The sequence below is a fragment of the Neopelma chrysocephalum genome, unplaced genomic scaffold (assembly GCF_003984885.1).
Source record: "Neopelma chrysocephalum unplaced genomic scaffold, ASM398488v2 Primary Assembly neopelma1_23, whole genome shotgun sequence".
In the NCBI taxonomy this organism is placed as follows: domain Eukaryota; kingdom Metazoa; phylum Chordata; class Aves; order Passeriformes; family Pipridae; genus Neopelma; species Neopelma chrysocephalum.
The window spans coordinates 15777987-15796909 of record NW_020897691.1 but is presented as its reverse complement, the minus strand read 5'-3'; the positions used below and the strand labels follow the sequence as shown (position 1 = coordinate 15796909).

The window sequence follows — 18923 nt, the reverse complement described above, 5'->3', positions numbered from 1 at the left end:
TAAACTGCAACTTCAGCAAAACATGAGATTTAAATTTAAAATGCTGCAGGCAAGCCTTTTCTGAGGGCCATTGGAATTTCTTGAGAATTCAGAAAGGTGCAAAATGGAAGAAAGGTAGAATGTTTCCAGCTGAAAGACCCCCCTTCTGCCATACCTTCAGTAGAAAACTGAGAGCCACAGCATGTAAGCCCTCCCCTACACTCACCTCTGGTGGACAGAAAAAATTAGTTGAACTTACCAGCATTTATATAAAAGAATTTCCAAGCTTTTTTTCCACCCTGTTTTATATCCCTTGAGGCACAGGAAAGGAAGGCCTCATCTGCAGTAGAGTTTCAAAAGTGAAGCCGTGCACCAGGTTACAGGAGTTTGAGTGATACTGCGCACATTAAAAGCCAATAAGGGTCAGTACAGCTGGGTTCGCATGTACTTACCACCTCACAGGTTTCTCTTTTTGACAAGCAATTCCATTTACAAACCTACTCAGCAACAGTAGTCTTGTAAAGTGTACATGTAACAAGTCACAAGTTGTTCCATTTATTTGAGTAAATATCTGGTAAATAAAATCATCGGTAAACATTACAAAATTAAATACATTAAAAAAGCTTGCCAGTATACATGAAATTCACAAACATGTACTTCTTTTGAAAAATAAAATATGTTCAGAGCACCCTTGATATAAAATGTCTGACTAGTGTCACCTAGCAGTAAATGGTAGCTTATTAAACATTCCAGTTAGGACATTTTTCAGAAGGGAGCAGGGATCTCTGTCTGTTCTTGCTTTTACAAGTAAGAGAACCCAAGTTAAGAAGTCTCCCAACTTCTCAGGGCAGAGCTATAAACAAAGACTGTATTATTCTTTGCCTACCTTTATAAGAGAGGAATCTGCATTTGCTTAAGACCACATCATTAAATGCAATACAGTATTTGCAATTCATTTTGGTATCACTGCCTTTCCTCCAGCCTGAAGCAGCTTTTAAATGGTGATGGACATTTCTCTAGATATCACTCCAGGCCGTTATTCAGTATAGGTTTGCACAGCTCCAAGACACCATGAGGTGAAGAGGATGTGATCCTGGCAAAGCATCAAAGTCAATCAAATAACTTTTAAGTCTACACATTAAGTCCTTAAAATTCCCAATTTTCATATGCTGCAGCCTGAATAAGGAGATATGATAAAATTCTTCACTGGGCTGCATTAAGGGTATTTTGAAAAATGGGAGCACTTATTTTAGTAATCTGAATTAGTACCTTCTGCTAGCAAATTTGCAATAACCACCATTTAAATAATTTACTATAACAAACCTTTCCTTTCATCCATGTGAAACAGTATTCACAACCCACTTTAAAATTTATGTACAGACAAGCACAAGAAACTTGACATCCATGAGTTAAATGTACAACCAACTTAAGAAACGTTATCCAACTAGTTGCAAGGAGAAGTCTCCTAGCTCTGTAAATTTACAAGATCTTCTGATTCAACACATAGGCTTGCTGCCCCTCATCACTAACTCTTGGATTCTTCACTTGCTTCAGTAATCCTCAGTTGGAAGTTGAGCAGCATCCAAATTGTTGATATTTTTGATAAAAAAAATTTGACACTTAAAAAAGGACCCTTAAAACACACAAAAGAAATTCCTTGAGTCAAAACTGAATAAAATCAAAGAAGTTGTGGAGAAAGACAATTATTTTAATAAAGGTCTTGTATTCAAAGTCCTGTTTCCCTTGCCATGTCTTTTACAGAGTGCTACTACTTCAAGTTATTTATATACTCTTCTTTTGAGGGGGACTGAGTTTCCTCATTCCTCTTATCCGAGTTAGCAGCTCTTTGATAAATTCCTAGGGGAAAAAATAGAAAATATGAGTAATTTTAATGATCCCATAATACCATGGCTGAGAATTTTTAGAAAGCAAACTATACATTTTTATTTAAGCTTTTACTGCTAAGCTAGAATTTCTCTGGCCTGATCATCAGAAACTTTATAAGCATATCCTCATCACCCAGCAGAGGTGTGAACAACTAGCTTTTCCTTGTGAGTGTGCTGGCTAAGTTGTTAGTCATCTTTCAGGCTTTTGCCACACAGGGCCTTCTACCAACTATTGAATGAAGCAAAATCTATGGTTGAATACAATGCAAACAGTCAAAGCAGACTTTCACAGCTTAAGCCTGCACAGAAATCAGCACTCCTGCCAACAGAGGTGTTTCTTTCACCACTCTACCTGCTGGCACTAGCATTTTAGTTGGCTGCATACTCAGCTGTAACAGAAAGAAGATATGGCTAAAAAATCAGCTGTTTTTCCTCTTCCCTTACTACTTGAGTGGCTCACCACTCAGCCCACACTAACACTGAGTGAGACAAGGCAGGAACAAGGAGCCAGAAGTAGTACCACTGGCTTATGATGGGTGAAACTAAGTGAATGACACTACTCTGGGGAAAAAACAAAACAAAACAGAACAAACACAAACCCTAAACCAAACAAAAAAAAACAAAACCAAACCCAAAACACCACACAAAAAACCAACCAACCAAACAAACCCACCCTCATCCCCCCAAAAAAAAACCCAAACCAAACCAATTCAGTTTGTGTGAGAACAGAAGCTTACAAAGTTGCATCATTATCTGAAATTCTTTTGGTATAAAATTTCTGATGGTAACCGTAGATGCATTAAAAGGTAAATCATCTCCTTACTGTCACACTAGGAAAATAATATTTACCCACAGTACTGTATATGAAAGCTGTTAGCTACAAACATGGAATGGAATTATGGATTTTGTCAGTCAGGTTGATGTGAAAAGCCAGGTTGGATAGGGCTTTGAGCAACCTGGTCTAGTGGAAGTTGTCCCTGCCCTTGGCAGGGGGTCAAACTAGATGCTCTTTAAGGTGCCTTCCAACCCAGATCATTCTATGATTCTATGAAACAATAAAAAGCATGACTTCCTGTCTGAATGCTTAAGCTAAAAATTCCAGTGAACAAAGTTACCACCTAAATGACAACAGTACCTCTCAAAAAAGGTCACACAGAAAATTATATTATCCAGGTACTACACTTTGCATAAGGAAAGTCTCTGTAAATGTGTATTTTAACTTGAGAAATATGCCAGGACCACAATCCTAGCAGGTATCATCCCAAGAAAGCAATTTCCTTTCCTGACCTTTTACACATCTTTATACTGAGCTGCATGTGCTGCTGCACCATGGTTATCATTGCACCTACACTACCTATGGCTGAAACTAATAGCAGCAAAGGCAGAGCAGCATACATGTCACTGTGGTCTACAAACACTCACTAAGAACCTTTGATATTTGGGCCTCCACCCCTGAACTAAGCCAAGGCCAGTTCAGGAATACATCTACATATATCAATACCACGCTTCCCATCTGGATAGACAGCCTAAAGAGATGACCAGAAAAACAGATTTGTTAAGACACCAAATTCTCCCCCTCTACCCTCTAGAAGTTATGTTTTTTCACATGGGCACAAGCCACTGCAACAATGTCTACTCTAAACTTGTCAGAATCCAGTACTTTTCCACTCAAAAAATCAGAGAAATGAGGAAGACATTACTTTGAAAATTCACAGTTTTCAATGCACTTTGCATTGGTTGTCTCAATGTTTCATCATTGTAAAGACCTGACAGATAATGCAAAACTATGTGGCGTGGTGCTGCTTGAAACATATAAACACACTTTAGGATTTTTTACTATCAAACTTAAATAAAGCCCTGCAGTAAAATCATTACAGAAATAAATGCCCTAAAGTGATCTTAAAAGATTTTTACTTGGGATTAAGGCCACTATTATTACCTTTCAACAGCTCTTTCCATAAAAAAAGCCGCTATACTCCCATGCTAAAACATCAGATTAAGACAGCTTTGGGAAAGAATGGGTAGAAGTGCAGTTCTTCCCTTTGAAAAACTTTATTTTCTGTTCAATCCACAAATACTCTATATCATCTTCATTCACCATCAAGGCAGCAACAAGATACTGCATCTGGAAACTGATCAACAGTTTCAAATAAGTTGAAAGTAAGAGCCTTAAAGGAAGAGGCATATCCAGAGTGAACAGGGACATCTATGGTACTGTTTGGGAGGCACTTCTGCCATTTCTCTGCCCATTTTCTCTCAGGGGAGTTCAGAGCAAGTTTCCCTTAGATATGAAACATAGCCACGGGTCAGTTGCTTTTCAATATGACATTAAAGCAAGAGAGGAATTCCTCCCCTTATATTTTTAAGAGGTATCACAAGTGCCTTCTTTTGCAAAACAAGATATTTGCTTGAAGTTTTCAGGCAAGTTTGACACCACCTGGAAACTTCTTAGGGCTGCCAAAATAAACCACACTGTAGGGGCAACCCCCTAAGCAGATCTGAGGTAACTGCAGCTATTCTTAAGGCACAGGAAGCATTCATTTGAAGAAGTATATATAATAATTTACAATGCTTTACCCCTCAGGAGCTATTTTTTCTTGAAATAAGGGTCTGCAGTATGAAACAGTAAAAACCAACAAGAGCATTTTATATGTGGCAGACATTTTGCATAATGCAGTAGGGCTGTTGTGCACGTCCCATGGGTGCACAAACCACACCACTGGTTCAGTGCACTTCTGATTTAAGTATCATTTTGCATCTGACACTTGCATGGAGCTGGCTGTCATTAACACAGTTCTGCTCTGGTGCACTTCCGCCTTTCCTGCTTTGCAGCTCCCCATCAAGAAAAGGCAGCATTCTAGAAAAGATGTACATTTTCCCTTATGGAGGCAGGAAAGGAGACTTCACAGCATTTCAATAAGCCTTCACTTTATAACTAACTCCGCTTTATGACAGTAATACCTTTTTTTTTTCCCTTTAGCCATCACTCAAAAATTGCAGTTTTGTTCCTTGTGGTCATTTGAGTCAAGGCTTAATATACAAATCTACCTCCACCCCGTACACAAAAATCATTTTACACAGAGCATTTTATTGAAATCCCCTTTAATGAGATATGCTGAAATTTAGCATCTGAAAGCTGATCATGTACAAATCTTTGTTAAAAGTAGATAATTCAACCTACCTATTATACTGATTTAATTCACAGAGTTGAAAAACATACAAGAAAAATTCAGCTAAAGATTCAAGAACCTATTATTCCTTGGAGGGTTACAGCCAGGAATACACAGGCTACATCCACTTTTAATAGAAGAAAAATCCCGCAGCAGCACTTTGTATATTGGTAAATAAAATAAAAAATAATTTTTTTTTAAACAAGCAAAAGTTTACACAAACTTGGTTTAAATTCTTTTTACATATATTCTGCAAGGAGATGCCCTTGTTACAAGTACTGAGAATCCTGTTAATTTATAATACTAAATTATTTTTTCTAGAAGACATCTTTCTAATTCTAAAGGCAAATTTAAATGAGAGACAGAGACTAAATCTATAGTTCATTTGAACTCATCTATATTTAGCCTTAGGCAAAAAAAACCAAAACAAAAGATGACAAACAAAGGTGAAATGATAATTCAGGAAAGGGGAGAAAATCACTTCACCTCTCTGCTTTGGTGGTGTGACTCATTGTTTTAATGAGGTCATTTGCCCAACAATGAATTCCAGGCTTTCTATTCAAGTCTTCCAATTAATTCTGGAAACTAATTAGACTCTGTCTCTCCAGATTTCTCTTCCACAAACTGTACACATGTAGTAGGACTAGTTCTTAGACTAAAATTTAGAGTTTCTAGTCCACCTGCTTCACTAGAGCATGAAATGAATCCTAAGTCAGCTTTCCTTCACAGCTTTACTTCCCTGCAGCCAAGTCAAAAATCAAAATTTCCTTAACTGTTTGCCCAAGGCTATTTCTTGGAGATGGTCTGATTGGTTGGATGTAAAAACTACAGGCAGTCTGGAGAGCAATCCCACAGCTACCTGTGGAAGAAATTAAATAATTACTTAAAAAAAAAAAAAGAAAAAAAGCACCATCTGAATGTGAAAAGGGGGTAGGCGAGGGTGGGAAGGAGGAAGAAGAAAAGGGAACACTACCTGTCCTACTGCCAAACACCCTCCTTACCATATAGGCTCAAACCTGAAGCCAATTGTACAGAAAGAAGAGAACTGATGAGACACGGTTGTTTTGGAAGAACAGGACCAGAAGCTGCCTTCTATTAGCAAGAACAAGTGCAGCATGTCTGTAGCCTCACTGAACTATCCCATCAATACGCTCTCTCCAGTGAGGCCACAGCACCATCAGTGTCCAGAGGACGACAATATGCAGTGACAACAACAATATGCAGCAATTTAGGTTCTCACTGAGCCCTGTACAAGGCACTAACTACATACCACAAAGCTTAGCCATGGTAAAGATCTGCAGTCCAGTTATTCTCCAATTTGGCAGCATGTAAACAAGCTTATTCTTGCCAAGTCACCGTTTGCTCCTCCATTCTTGGAAGAATATTGCTGCGGGTATTTATTAGTTGTTAGAAGTACTTGCAGAAATGAAAACATGAAAGATTAATTCCCTCCAACACTGTAGTACAATATAGAGCAAATCTCAGCAGCCACATAAAGAGTTTTAGTTCACTGAATTCAGTGGTCAAATGGGTGAACAAGAAATCACATTTTACTAGAAATGCCTCCATCTGCATTGCTTTTAAATATGCGTGATTCTTAATATTTTTTCTCTACAAATTGTCCTATTTGATTTCAAGTAAAATGGGCACATAATACAGTTACTGTGACTTAATAATTTACCACCCATCAGCTGCCCTGCAATACATGTCTATGAGTTCCTAGGTTCACCCAGATGTAAGGCCGTACACTGCACTGAGGCTTTAGGACACATCTATAGTGACTATTGCTTCAAATGGCTATCCTACATATTGCTACCTTGCAATTATGTTGAAAAAACAAGTAGTAACAATAACTTGAAATAACTCATTACATAGTAGTACCAAAATAAATATACAATCCTTCAAAAGTTTAGGGGTTCTATTTCAGAGACATTGAGCCTTCTACTCATGCCTGCATACTAAATACATATATTATCTGAACAAAACAGGTTTTAGCTTTAAATCCACAGTGCCTAGACCACTCTAGAAAGTTGCATCACAAGCCTGTCATTTGCTCCAACGAGGAATTAAACTTTGCAAAATACATAGTTAAGCAAATGCATTTCTATGTTTTTCAAAATGAAGTTTTAAAAGCTGCTGAAATAGTAATTGAGTAGTCAATGACTTAAATCTCTGCCTAAGTTTTCCAGAAAATATGCACAACAATTCAACATAGTTTGTTTGCAAATCCTACTGAAAATCATTATTAATTCAAAGTTCCCGGCAATGCAACTTTCTTTAATGATGCAACTTCATCTCCGATTTCTCTCATTTTGCACTGAGTGACGAATTGTACTAACAAAATGGTCTGGATAGATTTAATCCTGATTGAATGAGAGAGCTCTCCAGCCCATTCATCTGAAGCTTTGTATATTTCCATAAGAAAAGAAAGAAGTAAATAAATCACAAATCTAATTAATCCAGTTCTCTTAAAACATTCATCATCTGCAGCCATTGTGCTGCTTAGCTGCATCTTTTGGAGTCAGCATAAAAATTGCCCACTCATTGGATTTCCCTCCCATAGTAGTTTAAGAGTTTCCTTGTCATTTCTCCTGTCATCACTTTGGCAGTCCCACCAGCGGAAGCTCTAGTTCACATTGACCACAAATATTTCAGATTTTCTGCAATGCCCAGTCTAAATGAGTGGCTTTGCTGCTACCAATAGCAGAGATACAGTAACACAGATTTAGTCAGCCTTCTTCAAAGCAAATGTCTTGAAAAAACCTCATTGATTTCACAACCACAACAGCCTTCCTATCCTAAATAAAAGTCTATTGTCGAGTATCTAAACCTTATCATCAGGATTGAAGATTATATTTAAATTTCTTTGTTACACTGCTAACGTGCGACTTGAAATTCCCTGTGATCTACATTAAGATTCTCCATCATATAGACAGAACTGAGATAGCAACTTGACAGAGGTTCCACAGTTCCATGGGACTGAATGAAGAACTGGTTGCTCTGGCACATGGATGACGCAGGAGGATGCCGCTGCTACCTGCTACTCTTCAGCCACAAAAGTTCAGATCCAAAATTTGGTTATGGCACTGATTTAGCAGATACCATACCCCTCAAATTAGCGTGCATGACTCTTTACATAAAGTTCCCACATTAAGCATATTTCCATGCCAATTAAAACAGCCATAACTGCTACCTTAGAAAAGCTTTTAACATTTTAGAGTACATTCAACAGTCTAGCTATATTTCCATTAGAAGAAAAGTTTCATAACAGTTCCTCATAAGTTACAGCTAGCTATTATATTTGACTAAATTATTAAAGAGGCTCAGAGTTCTTTCTATCTTTCAAGTGACCTGGTGGACTCTGTTTCCTCTGATGACAAGTCAATCCAGAACACATGCAAAAATGCCTCAGTCTTTCCTAACCTTTTAGTCTAAAGGGAAGGTACTAAGCAAAACTGACTTAAGATATACATTTGCAGGTTTGGAGGTTTTTTTTAACAGATGGGATAAGAGCTTCAAGATATTAAGCTTTCTGCCTCTACTATTTTTCTTTATGTTCAAATAGCAGAGACATCATATTACATAACTTTTTCCCCAGTTAGGAATTACTGCCTTTTGCAAACTATATTACCCTTGATGATAAAAACCCTAGTGCACTTGATTGCCTGTATTTGATTGGCCAGGATAAATTCCACCAGCTCATATCCATTCTCCACAAATCTTCTAAAAATCCTTTCACAAGTCAATTACCTTAATAGTTTTGAATGTTCTGCAAATATAAAAAGATTGCAGATTTTCTAGACAAAGTGTGGATCCTCATATAGCGATTTTAAGCCAACTGAAAGGCTGTTCTTAGTCCACACATGGCATGTTAAAAATCTCTATTTTTAAGTGGCCTTAGTTAGCAGTCATGCAGTATTACATGCCATAGATGAAGAAAAGCTGCTGCTGGGAAGTGACACTCATTTTGGCAACTATCCTAACAGAAGAGTGGATTAAGTAGTCCTCTCAACTTGGCTGTCTCAAAAGATTATCAAAGAAGATGAATATTCTCCCAGATAAGGGAGCTGCCTCCATCCCATCAGCAGATGACTGAAGATGCAAGTCACCACTTCAGTATTAAAATCTCACCCTCATCCAAGTGCCTTGATGGCAGTCAAGCACATGTGTCCAGGATGTTTTTTCCTGTGAATTGGCATGCCAACTTAATTTCCCAGCGTGGTACAAGTATTTCCTGTAGGTCTATGACCAAGGTTTCCAGTGCAAAACTCACTAACATCTGTCATGTACCCTTCTCAGTTCACTGAATTTGTCCTTGCATTGTGTCAAGTTTCACATTACACGTTCAATGAGGAAGGAAGAAGAGTAATTATATGAGTCTCCGTTTTCTTCATCTGCCTTCAGATAACACAGAGATAAGAGGTCAGCACATGAATGACTGTTAAACTCTTGGCAACCTGTTCCTACCACCTGGTCATGACCAAGAAGAGCCATGTCAGGCTCCACATGCCCTATCAGTCTTCACACCTATCTTAAGAAGAGCCACCAAGGTTCATTTGCACTTGCTTAGAGAAGGCTGGAGGAGGCTGACAGGGGTCATCTATAGTGTAGCATTACTACAGTGAGACATCTGAAGACTTGGCATTATAGCATCTCCACAACAGGAGATGTGTGTTATCTGCTGTAAAGAAACCAAGGTACAACACAGATCGAGCTACACATGCGTTATCATGTAAGTCTTTCCAGGTGAATTCTCTGCACTGTCAAAAAGTTTGTACCAGCAACTATAATAACAATTACGGAGAATTTCCCCAATCTACCATAGGAATCAATAAAAATGAAAAAGTCTTGAAGAAAGTATCTGATGGATTGGGAAGTGCCTATTCAACCACCCAGTGGTTCTTCCTGACAGTCTGACTATCCTTAAGCCCCAGTACTTTATGTGGTAACAGCTGCAGATATTACAGAAGAACCAACCTATATGAAGCCTTGTTTCAAGAACCCAACGCCTGGCTTCTAGTCATGCTGTAGTGGGTTTCTGTGGTTGGGTTTTGGTAGCGGGTGGGCTACCGCGGTGGCTTCTGTTAGAAGCTGCTAGAAGCTTCCCCTGTTCCGTGGAGCCAATCCCAGTCGGCTCCAGGGCGGACTTCCTGCCGCTGGCCAAGGCCAAGCCAATCAGGAGTAATAGTAACACCTCTGTGATAACATATTTAAGAAAAGAAGATTGTTGCGCAGAAGAAATTCCAGCCAGGGAAGAGCGGAGTGAGAACATGTGAATAACAACGTAGACACCAAGGTCAGTGCAGAAGGAGGGGCAGGAGGTGCTCCAGGCACTGGACGTGAGGTCCCTGCGGCCCGTGGTGCAGACCATGGTGAAGCAGCTGTGCCCCTGCAGCCCATGGAGGACCATCGGGGTGCAGAGACCCACCTGCAGCCCATGGAGGAACCCATGCTGGAGCAGGTGGATGCATGAAGGAGGCTGTGACCCCGTGGGAGGCCCAGGATGGAGCGGGGTCCTGCCGTAAACCTGCGGCCCATGGAGAGGGAAGCCCACACTGGAGCAGGTTTTTCTCGGGTAGGACTTGTAGCCCCTGTGAGGGACCCACGTTGGTACAGCTCATTCATGAAGGACTGCACCCCATGCAGGAGTGACCCACGGGACAGCAGTTTGGGAAGAACTGCTGCCTGAGGGATGGACTCATGCGGAAGAGGTCCATCAAGGACTGTCTCCTGTGGCAGGGACCCCACAGGAGCAGGGGAAGGACTCCTCTCTCTGAGCAGTGGCAGAAACAACAACTGACCGCAATCCCCATTCCCCGTCCCCCTGCACCACTGGGGGGGAGGAGAGAGAACATGGAAGGAAGGAGGGGTGGGGGGAAGGTGTTTTTAAGACTGTTTTATTTCTCACTCTTTGGCTCTTATCCTGTTAGTAATAAATATAGGTACTAACCCCACTTTGAGTCTTGTTTTGCCCATGAAGGTAATCAGTCACTGACCTCTCCCAGCTCTTATCTCTACTCATGAATCCTTAGCTGTTTTCTTTTTAGCTCTCTCCTCTGTCCAGTTGCAGAGGGAGAGTGAGATAGCAGCTTTAGTGGGTACCTGGTATCTGGCTAGGGTCAACCCACTAGACACACACAGCTGAAAGGTGTCTGATTAGGGGAGTCCTGTAAGCCACCCCCCTCTACTAAATGCTGTGCAGCAGCCGCTTCTGGGAAAACACTGATTCTATAAATGGAACCAACAAACTGACCCATGACCTAGACTTTTTTTTTTTCTAATGAGTCCAAGGTTTTTTTACAATATTTACTCTTCCCGGTAAGCACACATTACTATATGAGAAGTAGGCTATATTGGCACTGGACACATTAATAGATACGCAAGTTGAAAGTTGAGTAACTAAATCCTGCTAGTTCAGGTTACCCCACAATTCTATTCAAGTCCACTCACAAATACAATTAGCCAAGCTGCGTATCTGCATAACAGTTCTCAGAATAAAAAATTTTACTGTCAGAGATAAAATTAAATGTTTTCAGATTGAAGAGTGCAGTCTATCATGCAAATATTTTAACCATCTGATGAGAATTGTTTAGTTTTTCTATCACATGACAGCCTTAAGTATCAGTATGGTCAGTACGGACACTACAGAAGACAATATCGATACTTCAGCTGGAATGACCAGCAGTTCCTCCACAGGGCAAAATCATGTTCCTACTGTAGTTAAGGGACAGGGCACAAACATTTCCAGGATATAAAGCCCCAAGTCCATCAGCTATCCACTAACATTCCTCTAATAACTTTATCATAACTATAAAAATAAAGTTACTTTATCTTGAACATAGCTACAGTTTCCACACGTGAATAGTATTTAAGAAAAGTCTTTTACCTCTGTTGGTTTGTAGCAATCTACAAGAGTTTCCTAGAAGCAAAATATGAAAGAGTCAGTTCCCATAGAGAATAACAGTGAACATAAACAAGTCACACTATGAAACCTGACAAGACAGGGGGGAAAGAAAAGGAGCAAGAACCAGGAATCACTGAATGAAGATGCTACTGAAAAGCAAGTGTTATAGCAAGTTATCTTTGCTCTCTAGTTGGATCAGAATGATTTGCAACAGGAGAGATAACGGCTTCTTCCTCCAGGTAGGAAGTTACAAAACCCCTCTCTCCAAAAAAAAAAAAAATGAGAAGAGGAGGAGAATCCAAGAATATTTCTTCCAGCAACAGAAATGTGAAAGGCAGCTTTCTGTGAGGGCACCAGAGTTTTTGTAATGCAGAAATACAGGCAGTTATTCCTAGCAGGGCATTCCTAGCAGGGGAGTTGCTGCAGCTAGTTTAAACAGAAGCAGTAAAGCTATTAATGAATACTCAGTAAAAAGCCCAGGGCCATGCCCCACGTCTCTGTGGCTGGCCAGTGGGCACTGAGAAAGGGTGCCAACAGGCACTCAAATCAGATGTGCTGCATCTAAGCACCCCATTAGTCACCTCCCAGAAGAAGCTGAGGGCAAACCACAACTCTGGAACAGTTTTCTTTTAGTAATGCATCTGAAAAGATTATAAACAGAGACCCTTCATATTGGTTTTACACCTTGATTTAGATAGATAGATGGATATTAAGACAGTTATATTTCTTTTCTTCTCCCTCTCATTCTTCCGTTCATTAACTTCTACCTCACAGAGGATTCAAAGAATTAGAGAGCTGTTTTGAACTGTGTCATTTCAGCAGACCCCTTTTGAATTTCCATATTAATTCCTGTTCCTGATCATCTTACCTTTCCTCAAGCTTTTTGACAGGTTACTTCAAGGTAGCTTGATGAGTTACAATTTCTAGCTAGCATAGACAGAGATGTAATTGCCAATAGTCTAAGGACAAGGGAAGATTTTTGGTCTGTATACACATGCATGTATGCTTCTGCTGCTGAAAGAAACTATCTGGCCATCATAACTGACTCTCGGTCTTACAGTTTTTCCTATGTGACTGTTCTTTATTTTTCTATGTTTTCTGTTCTTTACTTTTTATACTTGTACAAATTAGAATGAGGCTTATATGGCTTAGCGTATTTCCCTATAATACTGGATTCTTTGAACTTTTAGTTACTCCTATTATCACCTATCTTCCAGAAATTTTTTTATCTAAAAGGATTTTGATTACCTTTGAACAGTCTAGTAGATTATGCTAAACTCAGACCTAAGGGTCTCTCAGTTCTAATTCTACACTGACAATGGATTCAATCAAACACAAGATATGGATCCAGATGCATTACTTCAGCCCCATTCTGATTTAAAATTATAAAATAATATTACCTGTAATTTGAGAGCTCTCTCCTCTTCATTGGCTGCATCAAGAAGGTCATCAATGTCAATTTCTACTTCTGGCATCTCTTCTTCCTGAAAAGAAAAAATACCCACTTAGTTCATAGATCCATCCTTTAACTAACCTCAAAAGCAGCATAGTGATAGCACACAAACCCATCTTCCTGGAGCCAGAGAATGAAATCAGTAAGGGATGGTGGCTTGATTCCTTGCTCTCAGGCCAGCAGAAGGTCAAGCCTCAGCCACACAGGAGGTGACGGCTCTTAAGCAACCCTTCACTCATAGCCAGAAGCTGTGTTACTAACTCATGCCCAGCAGCACAAGTCATGCTATTCTCACAGTACTGGGCAAGAGGATGAAGAAGTAGTCAGGGAAGAGGAAGTAGATAACAGCTGCAGCAGGGCACAAAATTGCTCTGAAAGCATTCTTGATTGAACTGCTTATTTTGTTAACACCGTGGAAGATCTCCCTTGCTTAAAGCTGGCTTACAAGGATGACATACATGTCCTATCAGAAGAGCTCAGATTTTCAGTGTCTGCAGTGGAGCACAAAGTCTAAGGCATAGAGTATTTTAGATAATTTTTCTTAAAATTCCTCCACCCACACACTTCTCCCGTTGCATCATCAGCACCTCAGGTGCATTGTTGCCTGAGTCAGAGCAGCAGTCTACACATTTTGAAGGACCACTGAACTCTGGAATCCCAATGAGAATTCATCATCCACAGATATCACCATTTATTGCATTTTCAATTACGCAAAAAATATTCTTCTGGCCATTTTTTGTATTTTCTCATCAAAATTGTTACGCAGCACCTCGCTGCACATACAAAACTCGGGTCTTAGGCTCTTTCCCACATCAAGCCCAACCCTGATAGTGCCCTCAGTGTCATGGACACACAGCTCCTCTGTTGTCCCTCCTCCACCCAAGCCAACACACAGGCACTGCAAAACTGTCCCTTCCCACATGTACACTGCCATCAATCGACTCACTAACACAGCATCACCTTGGCACCTCCTGAATGAAAGCAGGGACCTGAAAGCCTCCAAAGGAAGGGCGGATTTGAGAGTCAGGATGAAGCAACAAGACCACTATCCCCAGCAGCAACTGTCTTCTTGAACCTCATCAACACGTTTCAAGATCCTTTAAAGAAACATTTTGACAAAAATGTGGTGGTTCCAGCAATTTTCAAAAGTTTCAACAATTGTGACATAATTTAACAGCTCGAATGGCAACTGCCCCAGGTAACACTTATTCTTAGCCCGGGAGCAAGGAATCAAGCCACCATCTCTTAAAGTTACTTTTCTACTGGATAAAAGATGAGATCAAATATTAGCAAGGAAGATAACAAGTTAGCTTGAGTTACTCTAACAGAAGTTAAACACCAAGGTAGCAAACAACTACCTGTATCAGAAACTCCAGCTAAAATGCCAACTGTTCAACATCTTTTTGAGTGTGAGAAGGAAGGACAGAAGTTGGATGATTAAGTTCCCCACTCCCCATCTCTGAAGGAAAGCGTGTAGGAGCACAATAGTGCAGTTGTACAGGCCGTTAAACCCAATGAATAAAAATACACAAAGAACACTCTTTGCCCAGTTAGCAGGTTTAGAAAGGAAGCATGGACATTTTTTGAGATGAATCAAAGATACTAGTTATTGTAATGCAATCTGGCAAAAAGGGAGTTTCTAAGCTAATGATACAAACTCATTACTAATTTAAACAACAAGGAGAAGAGGAAAGAAGTCTTCCACAGACTATAAAGATATTCAGCAAAAGCCATTAGAATTTGAAAGGATAAAAATTAATCCACAACTAAGTGATATACTTAGCAGCTTACTATCCCAACTCTACGCTAATTAGCATATCACACTAAGAACCAGAAATTCCCCAAACAGATAGTAAACCTCCTGAATATTTTATCTAAGCAGCTCATCTTAAATACTGTTAAAACAAGGCGCCTGGAGTTACTGCTAATACTGTAAACTTATCAAAATACCCATTCATTGACCTGTATAAATGCCAATTGGGCACCTCTCTGCATTCAGAAGTGCTGTTCAGCACATTGAATATTTTGTCAGATACACATTTTGAACTCTTGTCTGTTGGAGCAGCATTCTGGAAAGCAACAGTGAGGGGGAACTGTCTGTAAGGTATATAATTCTTTTTTGTGATCACACTTCATTGAAGCTGAGTGCTCCTGAAAGGTTAGGTTTACTCTGATTGGTACCAATAAAGTGGAAGAAATCCCTGTTTGTATCCTCCTTCACTCTCATCTTCTTGAAGTCAACTTTCTCCTACATCTTCAAGGTTCACAGTGCCATCAGTCCAGAGGGCAACTGTACCGCTGAAGCTTTGGTGTAAGAGATAACACAGCTCCTCTACATCACAGAAAGCCATTAAAAAAAAAAATTAGAAATACTTCCGAAATGAGGAACTTTAATTGTGTCTGACATTCTGCCATTCAATTAAGTTACATTTTCTGTAAAAGATCATGTGTATCTTCTTCACTTCACAGCAGATTTGAACTCCGATACACAACACAAATGAAGGGGGAAGCCCAAAAAGGTAACTCTTGCTCTTATTTTTGGCTGAAAGAACAAACATAATCAAAGCATTTTTTCTCCATCTGAACTACTATACCTGCATGATCTCAAGAGTTTTACGTTAGGCATAAAAAACATGCCCTTAGGTCAGGAGCCTGACTGCTCCACAACAGCTGTAATGACAGAGGGAAAGAAGACACAGTCATTTCTTCTGTTTGACACATTTTATTGGTGAGATAAATGTGATTGTTCCTACTACAATTAAGCAGCTACAGATTAGTCTGGGGTAAGCCTGAGAGGGTCTGTGCATAGCCAAAAGGTGGTATTTTGAGGGTCTTGTTAGTGTCACAAGGCTGTGAAAAAAAACCCAAAGCACTGCCATGTTCTGCTCCAGTGAGCGGAGACAAGGTGATGCAAGTAGCAGATGATGGGAGGGGTAGGGGTGAGGCAGAAACAACAAGCAGCGTGCTGACAGGGAGCAGCCCCCAGGAACGCTAAAATAGAAGACGTGGGGGGTTGCGGATGCTATCTATGAATTGAAACACATGGCGGGAGGGGGGGAGAGAATGGACACTCTGCTTTTAAGCACCCTCACCAGTTTGCATTAACAATGAAGGCAGAACATGAGCTGATTTCTGTTGCAGTATTCAAAAGTCAAAAAATATGAAAGTTAGTTTCCACTATATTTAATGCTACATAAATTCAACCTTGCATTGAAAGACAGCCCCATGACTGTTTAGGTTGCATGAACTCTTTGCAGGCTACTGGCAAAAGACCTTGGGCACAGATGTGCATTATGTAGTAAATAGATGTAGCAGTTTAAGATATTACAACCTCTCCAGCTGACAGAGGTGATCACAGCCTCAGTAGTGAATGGAACAGAAACAGGTGAGCATCCTTTAGTGAAACCAGAAAAAAGCCCTTGAAACCAGCTCCCACAGCAGCTTAAGCCAAAGGGCATCTTGCAGAACACTTACATATCCCAGTCTGCTGACCTTGAGGACAGCACCTCCAGTACAGCAAAAGCTGGTCTGACATAATTCCAGATATTTACTAACTAAACATTTATCTGAGGCTTTAAAATTTAAAAGGCAATAGTTGCCCTATAGATAACTTTCCCCTATAAATCCAACTCTTAAATTAGCCTATTATCACACATCCTCACTGCCCATTCGCCGTGCATCATCTCATTTGCAGTGCTGGGAAATAATTAAATAGGCTTGCTCGGTGTTTACTTTAGATTTTAAATTTGGCAAAGAAAGGAGAAGTTAAATGCAGGAAGAAAAGTTAAAGCCAATATTGGTATAGTGAGTTTGGAAGCAACATGAAAGGACAGCAAGAGAAAAATGAAAGCAAAGGAAGGAAAGACAACCATACAATTCAGATGTATGGAAGTCTCAGATTGTATGAATCAGGGATTTCTCTCAAAGTCCTGGAAGATGCCAATGTAAGTGACCAAAACCGAACTACAAAATAGGATCAGTTTTTCTACAAATATCCATTTAATATAGAAAATATTTATTTATTTTGGAACAGACAAGTGATGGGCATCTAATACAGTTAGCTCTAAACAAGGTCATCTGCAGACATGGATGGCACTGCTAGACAATGGCTTAAGTCTCAAGATGATAAATAAAAGTGCCATAAATTACCAGGACTAGAAGTCATCGGTTGCATGTGTAACCTGATGGGATTACGAATGGATTGCACTTAATCCAGGTAAATGACTATGACCAACTAGACATTTGTCTAAAAAACAAAGGAAAAACCCATGTGTTCCTTGTTTCAAAGCCTATAGTTGTTTTGGGTTAGGGTAAAAGTAGATAAAAGCGAGACTAAAAAAAGAATAAGTGGGGAGTCAAAATACATAGGTAAAATAAAGCTATTTGCAAGACAAAAAGACGGCTCATGTCTACTGATTGGTATGAGGAAGAGAAGATTAGGAAAGGATGCTGGAGACAGCAAGAAGAGACTCAAAAGTGCCAGGGTTTGTAAAACTTGCAGTAGGAACAAGAATCCTCAGTGGTACAACCCAATTACTAAATGACAGCACGTTTTCTCCAATCCTGAAATACTGGCAGCAGTAATGCCATAGCAGACATGATGATCTAATGTTAGACATGGAAAAAATTATCTCTCATTTCTGTTGGTCCTGGTGAAGTGGTTCATGCAGCAGTGAATATTAGTTTGTACAGCTGATAATCAGTGAACACATTTAGGATGCTGCTCCCAGTATGATACAATCTTTAGCATGCAGTTACATATTATTTTCTCCCTCATCAGGCACTTATCTCATTAGCAACCAGTCACTGAATGTGAAATCTGAAAGGCAACACACAGTGCGAGGCCCCACACTCCTGAGCACATGCCATTTAGTATTGGCTCCAGCTAAGAGCTAGAAAAACCTGTGTTGTACCCAATCTGTTCTAATCAGAGCAGCAGCCTCTTCCACCAACAGCAAATCTACCTTCCTCCATCACTCTTGTTCATTAAATGAAAGTGCAGGCACATTCAAGGCAAAGTTACCAGATTTGTCCACTCAATTTGAGTCAATGATCCTACTGTTTCTGAATAATCATAATTTATCTGTGGCAGTGTGGCCATTTAACAGAAACCCTCTCCTGTGCTGAGCCCATCTTCAAGCCTGACATCATATGGATTAAGTTAAATACACAGGAAAGGAGGAACATCAAGTGCTCACCTGTCAAGAGAATGGCTTATGCAAGCTGCCCAGTATCTCACATGTACATAACACGGTACGAACAGCTGGATAAAAGCCGAGGAGAGAGTGTTTTAGCTATATGGTCTAGATATGACCTACCCTCACCCCCGGCACTAGCAGTGCATAGCCTTGCACTCATACCACTAGAGGGAGGTAACACTTTGCAAACACAGCAAGGGCCCCTGAAGTTGCTGGTAGACCATGGTAAGGTCTTCTGAGACCCAGATGCAGTTCTCAGATCTGGAGAACAACAGTCTAACTTTTGTCCTCAAGTACACATTGTCCTCTACTCCTGTTCTTAAAAATGTAGCC

The 18923-nt window shown here is 40.0% G+C and overlaps 1 protein-coding gene across 3 annotated transcripts in view; it reads right to left on the bottom strand.

The window, feature by feature from the left end:
- Nucleotides 1–505: 505 nt before the first annotated feature.
- The window catches only part of PPP1R14C (protein phosphatase 1 regulatory inhibitor subunit 14C), a 53121-nt gene continuing 34703 nt past the window's right edge, over nt 506–18923 (bottom strand). The window contains exons 2-4 of one of the 3 annotated variants that reach the window (XM_027688126.1): nt 13340–13423; nt 11922–11954; nt 506–1836 (exon numbers count right to left, since the gene is read on the bottom strand). In XM_027688126.1, the coding sequence (XP_027543927.1) occupies nt 1762–1836; nt 11922–11954; nt 13340–13423 (192 nt within the window). In that variant the 3' untranslated portion in view covers nt 506–1761. Of the gene's footprint in view, nt 1837–11921; nt 11955–13339; nt 13424–14750; nt 14800–18923 lie in introns of those variants that run through there. The other 2 variants (XR_003534963.1, XM_027688134.1) reach the window with 2 other exon arrangements.